This window comes from Coccinella septempunctata, chromosome 3 (assembly GCF_907165205.1).
Source record: "Coccinella septempunctata chromosome 3, icCocSept1.1, whole genome shotgun sequence".
Lineage (NCBI taxonomy): Eukaryota > Metazoa > Arthropoda > Insecta > Coleoptera > Coccinellidae > Coccinella > Coccinella septempunctata.
Window position 1 is genome coordinate 13,420,001 of NC_058191.1, and position 11,124 is coordinate 13,431,124.

General features: G+C 35.9%; 1 protein-coding gene and 1 long non-coding RNA gene across 2 annotated transcripts in view; both read left to right on the plus strand.

The window, feature by feature from the left end:
* LOC123310557 (beta-1,4-mannosyltransferase egh) overlaps positions 1-3,468 on the plus strand; it is a 109,966-nt gene extending 106,498 nt beyond the window's left edge. Inside the window, exon 3 of the mRNA XM_044894074.1 lies at positions 2,222-3,468. Coding sequence (XP_044750009.1) covers positions 2,222-2,489 — 268 coding nt within the window. The 3' untranslated portion in view covers positions 2,490-3,468. The remainder of the gene's footprint in view (positions 1-2,221) is intronic.
* Positions 3,469-9,223: 5,755 nt separating this feature from the next.
* Positions 9,224-9,959, plus strand: LOC123310016. The gene is made up of 3 exons (XR_006537312.1): positions 9,224-9,519; positions 9,590-9,752; positions 9,830-9,959. It is a non-coding gene; the product is annotated as an uncharacterized LOC123310016 (long non-coding RNA).
* The last annotated feature ends 1,165 nt before the right edge of the window (positions 9,960-11,124 follow it).

Consider the following 11,124-nt stretch of genomic DNA (forward strand, 5'->3'; position numbering starts at 1 on the left):
AGCAATCGATCGTCACTGAGGCATACTTGGCGATATATTTCATGTAGTTCCTTGTCAGAATCACCTGGTCCTGGATGGCGAGCATGAAGCCCTTGGTCTCGGGATACAACCTCCCCGAAGTCAACCAGTAGTTCGACGCAGATATGTCGACGTAATCATGGTTGACCTCGTTCTGGTGCCTTCCATGCAGAGGTTTGCCAATCGGCTACTGCATTTTGCTTTCTGAAGAGTGCTCGAAGGTTTTCAAGTGGTCCTGTTGTATTATTATTATTATTAATATTATCATAAGAATCTCAGAGAAGAGCTCTGAAAATTTCGACCGGAGAATTTTTCAAAATTCACTGAAAAGTAAAACAGATGTTGTATTCTATCGAGAAGTGGATTTCTGTGTTAGATATGTTACAAGCAATCGAAAAATATCGACTTTGTCGGGCCGTAGGAAACTTTGTAAATTTCGACAGTTAAGTTCTTTAACTTTGCTATAGATTATAGAGATTTATAGTGTTTGTTTGGCCAAGCTATAAAACTGATATCCAAAACTTCATTATTGTTATAAAACCAAGCTTTCGGCAGATAATTCTGCCTTCTTCAGGGTCCTGAAACGGCAACAGTACATAAAATATTCTAAACATATATCGTGAAAGGACCTACTACAACTACAATTGTGTGAGGTAATATGATTAAAAACAATAATGCAGGCTGTCGCAAAATTGGGTTTCACATGGGAATAGTTCTCAATAGAATCGATATCGCAATTTTTCCTCTAAAATACATTAAGGAACGTCGGCTATTTGCTAAGGAATGACATAAATGGAACATTAAACAAAACGCCACAATCTAGACAATTGACAAATGACTTAAGTTGACAGACGGACTGTCATTTCAATTTGTTATCCCTACAAATAACACTGTTAGTTTTTCCGTTTAGTTTTTTTATTACGAGATGTCTGTCCTATATAAAGCTCCTTGGCTACACGAATATCCCACTCTACATTCGACATGCTTGCGTCTTCAGTCTTGTCGTTTAGTTTTGTAAATACGATCTGGTCCGATCTCACAGGAGCTCTGGTAGATATCTCCATATTCTCCTCCAAACTATACTTTCTCAGAAAGGTTATAATTTTAGATGTTTCAGAAACCTAAAGAAGGCAGAATTATCAGCCGAAAACTTGGTTCAATAGCAATAAAGAGGTTTTATAGCTTGACCAAACAAAAGCCATAAAACTCTATATTCTGTATTATTATCTGGTTGATACTTTCTTTGAATCAACCTTGCTATGTCTGTCTGGAATTCCTGCAAGGTTTCTGCGCTCTTTTGATGCATCACCATATCTCATCTGCAGTTTACTTATCGGTATCGGAGCTTCGTAATTTCCTTGTCGACTTGAAGGGACAGTCTGAAGGATATTGAGTACATCCTCCCTTAGTGCAACAATCAAGGCCATCATTTTCTCCTTCTCGTCCCCAACAATTGGCATTGGCTGCTACTTCGAACTGCTTTTGGTATGTACATTAATTTGATTTGCCATCAAACGTTGGACGTTGGATCTTGATTTGCTCTGGTTAGCCCCTATCTTCCAGCTTTACAGAACAATATTTGTTGAATTTCCTGCTAAATCTCTCTTCTATGGTTTTCACATGTTCTTCCAATTTTTCCTGCATTCCTTCTTCTATATCACCTAATCTTTCTTCCACGTTTCCAAATATGTCTCTCCAATCTTGTTTTCCAGCTTAGAGTAATTCTTTTCAACTCAATTTCAATTTTTTTTTTCAAGTCAATTTATCTCCCAAATCAACCTCCATTCTCTTAGTATTTTCCTCCATTTTATTTTTCATTTCCTTTGTATTTTTCTCCATTGTCTTGTTGTTTTCCTCCAATTTCAAGCTCATTTATTCAAAGGCATTCAGTATTTTTCGAAAAGGAGTCCACAATTTAAATTACCATAACGATTCGATTGATCCCACTCCTGGCACCAGTGTAACGTTCTCGGGGTTAATCAAATTGTCTTATTTCTATAATCTAATTTATTTACACAACTACTACACTAATTTATGTACAAGGACTATTATTTATTTACACACTCACTAATTTACTTTCACTACTTTGCGCTTTGTAACAGAATTCATTGTTCACTTCGCTCTGTTCAGAACACTAACTGATAGGCTATCATGTACCTCATCAGTTCCTGTTTAATTACTTTTTTAATATTTTTTTTTTCAGGTATCCGATTCCATGCAACCCTCTAGTCGATTTTCTCTGCGCTTTCATCGGAGCAGTCAACATGTACATGTTCATCTTCGGCGTAATCAAATCCTTCACGATCTACCGCATAGGACTGGCACGTTACATGCTCTGTTTGGTGGCAGCGTTTTTTGTCATACCATTCAATATGGTCATTGAGAATATTGCCGTCATCTGGGGTGTATTTGGCAGAAAGCACGCCTTCTACGTAGTGAATAAGAACCTTAAGCCAGCAGTAGTGATATAGAGAAAATTTACCGGAAAATCAAAACTTTTAGATGTGAATTACTACCTGTGTATTATTTATTGTGAATACTGATGTTTGGAAGGGAGAAAAATGTTCATTTGAGTTATAGGCTAAGTACCAGTGACTGGCAGACCTGGTCCATATTGTAAACTATAACATCACACTTTAGTATGTCAGGCATTGTGTTACTCCATAGGGTAACTATAAAATAAGATTTTTACTATTGTTCAGGTCTGGCATTTACTATATTACCGTCTATCACTTGACAAGGATGATATATTAAACAATTTATTTAAAATTCTTAAATTTTAAGGAGCAAAGACCAAAACTTTCGTATGTAATCAAAAATGTATCCTCAATAGGACAAACCTTATCTACTGTTTTTTTTTTTATGGAAATATACTTTGATTTTCAACCCACATTCAATCCATTCTAATTCTACCCGGAACAAAACGACAACATGAAAAACATTTATTTTCACGTAAAAAATGTTACTTACCTTCATTTCTTTATTTTGAACAAATACTCAGAACATATATATGAAGTTGATTTGTTATCTATTTAAATTAGTAAAATGGCAAATCAAATATATTTTTAAACGTTGTTTTTTGTTGAGTATATTTAAAATAATAAACTAAGAATTATTTTCTTATTATCCTGTTTTTTTAATTCGCATATTGTACCTCGATGTGAATAATGCTCCTACAGTCATAATTGAGAGAATTTTCATTCCGCCTGCAAAGTGGTATTAACTGAAAAAAAATGCCTTCTTTCAGAAAAGAGATCAATAATAATTGAATACTACGATCTACTGTTTACCGCGGCTTCGACAACACCCTCAAATACTCCCATGAATCTCAAGTTTTTGCATGTTTTTTTAATGTATGTAGGTACCTAAATACTGATTATGTTCCGCTCTATGCTTTAATGTATTTATTTATTGATTCAAAAACACAATAAATTCACATGCCTCATTTCATTCACATTTATTACTCATTTTTTCCTTCACTTCCTATCCCAAAGAATATTATGGCAGACAGATATAAAATTTCAACTGAAAAACTCTTCTAAATGTTTTATATACTAACTGACAAAGAAACTGCAACAGCCAGAAGGAGATTTTTTAATTTTATTTTTTTTTTTGGTAAAACATAAATAATAGAGCAAGAAGTAAAATTTTTAAAAAAGAAACGAAAGATTCACAATTTTTTTTTAATTAAATTTGTTAATGATATGTTTGTCCAGCGCGGATATCTAAACACTCCCCAACACGTCTTGGCATTGAAGCAAGAAGATGGTCTATTTCTTCTTGAGGAATACTATCCCAAGCTACCTGTACATGTCCCAGAGCAGTCAAAGTACGTGAGGGCTGGGGTAAATTTCCAAGCCTTCTACCCATGATGTCCCAAACATGCTCAATGGGCGAAAGATCGGGGGATCTGGGCGGCCATCGCAAAAGATTCATATGGGTCGCTTCAAAAAAGTTTAAACTAACTCTGGCAACATGAGGTCGAGCATTATCTTGCTAAAATATTGGATTCTCGAGCCGGTTAAGGTAGAGGAGAACATATGGCTTTACCAATTCTTGCAGGTAACGAAACGCTGCCATGCTACCCCGAATGAAGACTAAAGGTAACCAACTTGCATGTGCAATAGCATCCCATACCATAACGCCTACTGTCCAGTGTACATGACGCTCAACATCGAAATGAGGTTCACGTCTTTCTCCCCGACGTCGTCTAACCCTTCTTCGGCCATCATGTGCACCAAAGGAGAATCGGAATTCATCAGAAAAGACGACCTGATGATATTCTACATTCCAATGTTGTCGTTCTCTGCACCACTGAAATAGTTGCCGGCAATGCTCAACCGTAAGAGGTAACAAAAGATGGGGTTGATAATGCTGCAGTCCAAAAGACCTTATACGGCGGTGAACCGTTCGAACAGTTAATGTATGGTTTCTATTTATCCAGTTATATGGAAAACAATAGGATTTCAAAATACAAAATTCCATCACACAATCAAAATCATTTTGGAATTTACCAAGGTTCACTTTTTTTGAATTACTAAATATGGTCAACACTGTGAATATTATCACATTTTTTTTTTTTTGATGTGGCAGGGGGAAAATCTGCAGGACAGAAGAACACACCCTCTCCTGAGGGAAACAGTGTGGGAATTCTCACTCTCTTGAGCTCGAGACCCACTAAAAACCCTTAACTGCTTCTTCATAGGTTCCGGGCATTTTGCCTATTAACCAGTTTACTCTTATGGTTTCTGGACTCTCACACGATCATAGTCGTGTTGATAGTTATATGCCGCCTATATCTTTTATAGGTTAAGCTCTTCTTTAGTTACATTTAAATCCTTAAATGATCTCTCGGTCTTCGGTGGTAGGTTCTTGACCTTCTAGCTCCGTTGGATCGTAGTCGACTAATCTTCGTAGTTCCTCATTTGGATGTTATTTGGCTTTGTCGAATATCCTTTCCGCCTTTCTCTTCATAAATTCTGTAACTGGTTCCCATTCCAAGTCCTTGTAGATTTGTTTGTTCCTAACAAACCAGGGTACGTCCATCGCCATTCTAAGGAGTTTATTCTCAGTAGCCTGTATTCTCTTGATGTGGGTCTTGGCTGCGAAGCCCCATGCCGCCGATCCATATGTGAGTTGTGGTCGCGCAATACATCCATCGCCATTCTAAGGAGTGAGCACGGTGGTGCTGCAGTATATGTGCATCATGGTGTAAAATACAAACATAGAAAGGAACTTAGTGAAGTGTCAGTGCTTGGAGAGATGGAATGTGCTGTCGCAGAATGTGAGCTCCACAAATGTAAATATTTGATAATTTCGATATATAGGCCCTGTAGTGGAGATAAAGACTTATTTCTTATTCTCTTGGAGAACTTATTGCTGTCAATCCAGTATGAAAACAAAATAATAATATTAGGTGCAGATTTTAATATCGATCTTAAGAATGAAAACAAGTATAATACTGAGTTGACATCACTTCTATATTCTTTTTCATTGGAAAAACACATACATGAATACACAAGAATAATTGGTAACTCTAGAAGTAGTATTGATAACATATTTTCCAACATAACTAGAAACGTAAAAAGCAGTGTAATTTTCAACCATATCGCTGATCACAGTGCACAGAAAATATTGTTCAATATTGAAGTCAATAAAATAAGTAAAACTAGACAAATAAGAGTGTACTCAGATCAGGCTAAACTGGACTTCTTAGAGGAACTAGGAGGACACAACTGGGGAAGTATTTATGAGGTTGAACCTCATCTTGTCAATAAACAATGGGATTGTTTCTCGATGATGTTTTTCAGTATTTTTGAGAAACATTTCCCTAGGAAAACGATAATTTTGAGAAAACAAAAGACCAAGGAAATTTTTAATGATAATCCAGAATTGATGCAGTGTAAAAAAACTATAGACATGTTATTCACTTTAAGTAATAATGATGAACGATATAAATCATTGTACAAAAAAGAAAAAAGGAAATATGATGATATGTTAATTGAACTGAAAAAGGAATATTATAATAAAATTTTTTTAACATCTGATAATAAGAACAAAACAATGTGGAATGTTTGTAAGCAAATTCAAGGAAAATTTTCCAATGAGGAAGAATGCCAATTAAGTGGATCTCCTGACTGTATCTCAGAATCATATAACAACTTTCTAAGGAGTATAATTCCTAACATGATTCAGAAAAATATAGTTTGTAACTTTTCTTGCAATGTTAAAACAAATACTTCCATGTATGTAAGACCCTTTACATCATTAGAAATCAAACAATTAGGAAATAAGTTGAAGAATAAAATGAGTAGTGGTAGTGATGAAATTCCTATATGTATGTATTGTTAAGCTTAGTGTAGATTCTATCAGTGATGTTTTGTGCTGCATACTGGACAATTCACTGAGGTGAATATAACAAAAAAAACAATGTAACGCACTTCTCTGCGTGGTTGTCGAACGAATTTGGTGTCCCTCAGGGTGGTATTTTGGGGGTCCTACTGTTTCTGATAATTATTAATGATTTAGGAGAGGTAACAAATGAAATAGAAGATTCAGAACTCACAAATTATGTTGATGATACCAATGCTTTGATAGCTGGGGTGGATGCTGGCTCGCTGAGGGAGAGATGTAGCTTGCTGCATGACCGCATTGAGAACTGGTTCATGAAAAACGATTTTATTATAAATAAGAAAAAAACAAGCGTAATAATATTCCGAGCAAGTACTACAAAGGAAAAACCTTCAGATGTTTATCTCGGAGGCCAAAGGATTGAAACTGTCGGGAGCACCAAGTTCTTGGGAGTCATAATAGATTAATTCTTGAAGTGGAATACACACACTGAATATCTCTTAAAAAAACTCAACAAAGTTATATTCGCATTCAGAATTATCAATAGATATGTTGATGAAAATGTGAAAAAAATTCTATACTATGCCAACTTTGAATCATTACTGAGATATGGAATAATATTCTGGGGCACAAGTACGTCTATCCAGTCCATATTTAGGAGCCAGAAGCGTATCCTCAGGATATTCTTGAAAATGGGGTTCAGAGACTCTTGTCGGGGTAAATTCAGGGAGCTAGGGTTGCTTACGGTACATGGCCTATACGTGCATGAATGCCTTCTCTACCTTCACAGAAATAAAAATGAATTCCTTAGAAATAATAGAAATTTTACATATAACACAAGAACAGCTAATATTAGTTACCCACAATATAAACTTACATTAACTGAAAAGAATCCATTATATATGTGTATAAAGGATTTCAACAAATTACCGGATTATATGAAAAGAATAGAAAATTACAAGATATTCAAGGTGGAAACAAAGAAATTTTTAATAGATAAGGAACCATATAATTTGGGAGATTATTTGATGTGATATTTATGTACATAAGACACTATTTCATTTTGTTATTTTTTGTATCATGAAATTTAATCAATCTGAAATAAAGAATCTATCTATCTATCTATCTATTCTCAGTGGCCTGTATTCTCTTGATGTGGGTATTGGCTGCGAAGCCCCATGCCGTCGATCCATATGTGAGTTGTGGTCGCGCAATAGTTTTAATCATCGTCAACTTGATGTTCTTATTCATATGACTTCTTCTGCCTAAGGATGGCCTTGTTCTCCTAACCACTGATCAGCCAAAGATCGAGTTGTGGCAAATCGGTATCTAAAGGCCATCTTCGATCTTGAACTTCATTTGTGCCCCTTCGACGTCTGTAGTGCCTACTCTTCTTCGATTTTGGGCATTATCGAACCACACTTGACAACATCTTATAACAGTAGTTGGATTTCTGTTCGTACGGTTAACGATTTGTCGAAATGACAACCCCGCCTCCTTCGTTTAGCTGGCGATAAATTTCGCGTACACGTGCTCTAGGCATTTTAACAACAAAAAACGACTACAATATTTAAGTCACAAAATATGTTCACCTGAAAAAACCTTCACGATTTTTTTTGTCCAAATTTTAATCATTTACTCCCTGCTATACTATCTATGTTTTACCAAAAAAACATTAAAATCATAGAGAAAGGGTTGTCTCTGATTAAAATTCAAACAGCTCCTTCTGGGTGTTGCAGCTTTTTGTCAGTTATTTCCTAACCCAAATAAAACCGATGTTTCGTATTTCCATTTGAATAATCATCATAAGTATAGACAATTGAGCGTAGTTTCCGGTAATTCTTTTTTGGAACATAACTTCACTCCAAAATATCGAGGAGTTAAGGGGAAGTTATACCTCAAGAATCTCCATTCAAAAACGGCATTCACTAGTTCCCAATTTACGCTTTCAATTTCTTACGTGAAGCCTTGATTTTTTTTTTCAAATTTAAGTTAAAGGAGGTGTTGATGTCACTCTGTCTCTTTTTTTTTTCAATTTAGTTGTTTTCTTTTATGAGAAAAAAAAATTGAACTTTACTGTCAATAAAACTTGTTTTCACAATCATTTTTCGACATATTTCGATAAAATAACGACGAGGTGACATCGGCTATTCATATATATAAGCGGGGGTCCTACGGCCTCTGCCGCATCCCGCATTTCGATCGCCATCGTTTTCTATCCTTCCATTCATCCTCATCTATTGCTCTATCTCTCATTGTATTTTCAATATCATGGATGAAGGGCATAGAAAATACATCGGCTATTCAATTGTTTATATAATGCAAAGATTTTCATAGCGATATATGCCAAAATTACGCTGAAATTCAGGAATAACTGAAAATTATTCGATATTCCTAATATTACCTCCCACGTGGTAATTTCTACTTTTCAACTGACTCAGTACGTAATTCAGGTTTTAATTGCTCAAAGATGTGACACATTTTCGTATTTGGGGTAGCATCCGTAAAGCAACCAATATCGATCGGCTTGACCTCGAATCGTATGTACTACTTCCCCTGCTGGATTCCTCGCTGAATTTCAAAGCGCATTTGAAAAATTCGCATCTGAGATTGAAAACTAGGAATAATATTTTGCATTAACTATACTTCATTCACTTTTATTCTAGCAGTCGGTTGGCCATGGAAATTTGACACATTTCTATTGAACTAAAGAAAGAAATGGAAGGGACCCGCAGTTCAGCAAATCGGCAGAAAGTGTGTCCAAAAGTGTGGGAGTGAGAAAGACTATTGGTGGGTATCCCTTCTCTCTCTTTTAGATGTTTTGTTTACATCAATCAGCTGACGGTTTTGTTGATTACTCAGTTTACATTAGTTTTTGGGATGATTTCTGTTGTGTTCAATTGGAAATGAGATCTAAAAGTGTTCAGAATGCTTAAACTCACGATTAATATTCGCTTGAAACTTGAAAAAAACTCAAATAAATCGGGGAATCCCTGAATCCCATTCGAAAACCTTTAAGTATCTGGATTTTCGGTTTCTGAGAAATATGGATCTAGTGAAGGGACAGATCACCTTTACCTGGCCACCCGAAGAAATTAAAAGGGTTGAAACTGTCTGAAAAGACCTCTTTCGATTTTAACTGTCCTCTGAGTAAGTAATCTTCAGAATTGAAGTTGTTTGTGAATTTGTGGTATAAAGTTTTAGAGAAAGTATTTTATAGGTTTTTGTGTTTCTCAAATCATTGTTGTCCCCATCAACATCAGTACTGTTTGCAGTCACGCAAAATTGGTAAATTTCAGAATCTTGTTAAAACGATGGTTGTAACAAGTTGCTAAAGGATGCTCCAATGAGCAGAACAAAAATGAGACAAAGAGTTTCCACAGGTAGGTCTATTTTAAATATTTTCATTATGAGATCCCATTTTGTGAGTTCAAAAGCATTATATATTACTTTATTTTAGGTTTCCTTTTAAACGCCCAGATATTTTGGAACTTTGGATTACTGCTGTAGGAAGGGAACATTGGTATCCCTCAAAGTATAGTAGAATATGTGAAGATTACCTTCACAATCCAAGTTATACGAGAAAAATATTGAAACTTGATGCTGTACCAAGTGTATTCAATAATATCCCAAGACATTCAAGGATCATGGAATACTTACAGTTCCATCACTCTTCATATACAACTCACTGTGTTATGTGCATCAGAAATGGAAGAACTTTCCGACCAATTCTATAAATCATGCATATGAAACAAGAAATAAAGACTCCTTGCAGATTCCAGTGCACCATCTGAAGCACATAGACCAGGGCATGGACTTCTGGGGCCCCAAACTATATAATAAACTTCCTTCTGAGTTTCATGACAAGTCCTTGATGAACTTTAAGAGAGAAGTGAAAAGGTTGCTTTTAAATGAAACTATATATTCTATAGAAGAGTTCTTATGGAGAAAGAATATGTGATGAGGATTGTTTTTTATTTTTATTGTGTTTGTATCATAGACATAGAGACATTTTTTTTTTTTTTGGTGTAACAGGGGGAAAATCTGCAAACAGACGAACACACCATCTGCTGAGGGGGAACAGTGTGGGGATTCTCACTCTCTGAGCTCGAGACCCACTAAAAACCCTTAACTGCTTCTTCATAGGTTCCGGGCATTTTGCCTATTAACCAGTTGACTCTTATGGTTTCTGGACTCTCACACGATCATAGTTGTGTTGATAGTTGTATGCTGCCTATAGCTTTTATAGGTTAAGCTCTTCTTTGGTTACATTTAAATCCTTAACTGATCTCTCGGTCTTCGGTGGTAGGTTCTTGACCTTCTAGCTTCTTCCGTTGGATCGTAGTCGACTAATCTTCGTAGTTCCTCATTTGGATGTTGTTTGGCTTTGTCGAATATCCTTTCCGCCTTTCTCTTCATAAATTCTGTAACTGGTTCCCATTCCAAGTCCTTGTAGATTTGTTTGTTCCTAACAAACCAGGGTACGTCCATCGCCATTCTAAGGAGTTTATTCTCAGTGGCCTGTATTCTCTTGATGTGGGTCTTGGCTGCGAAGCCCCATGCCGCCGATCCATATGTGAGTTGTGGTCGCGCAATAGTTTTAATCATCGTCAACTTGATGTTCTTATTCATATGACTTCTTCTGCCTATGAGTGGATAAAGTTTACTCATTGCGGCTTTTGTTTTATCAACAGCACATTTGATGTGGTTTTTCCATGTAAGTCCTCTGTCAAGCGTCACTCCTAGGTATGTTGC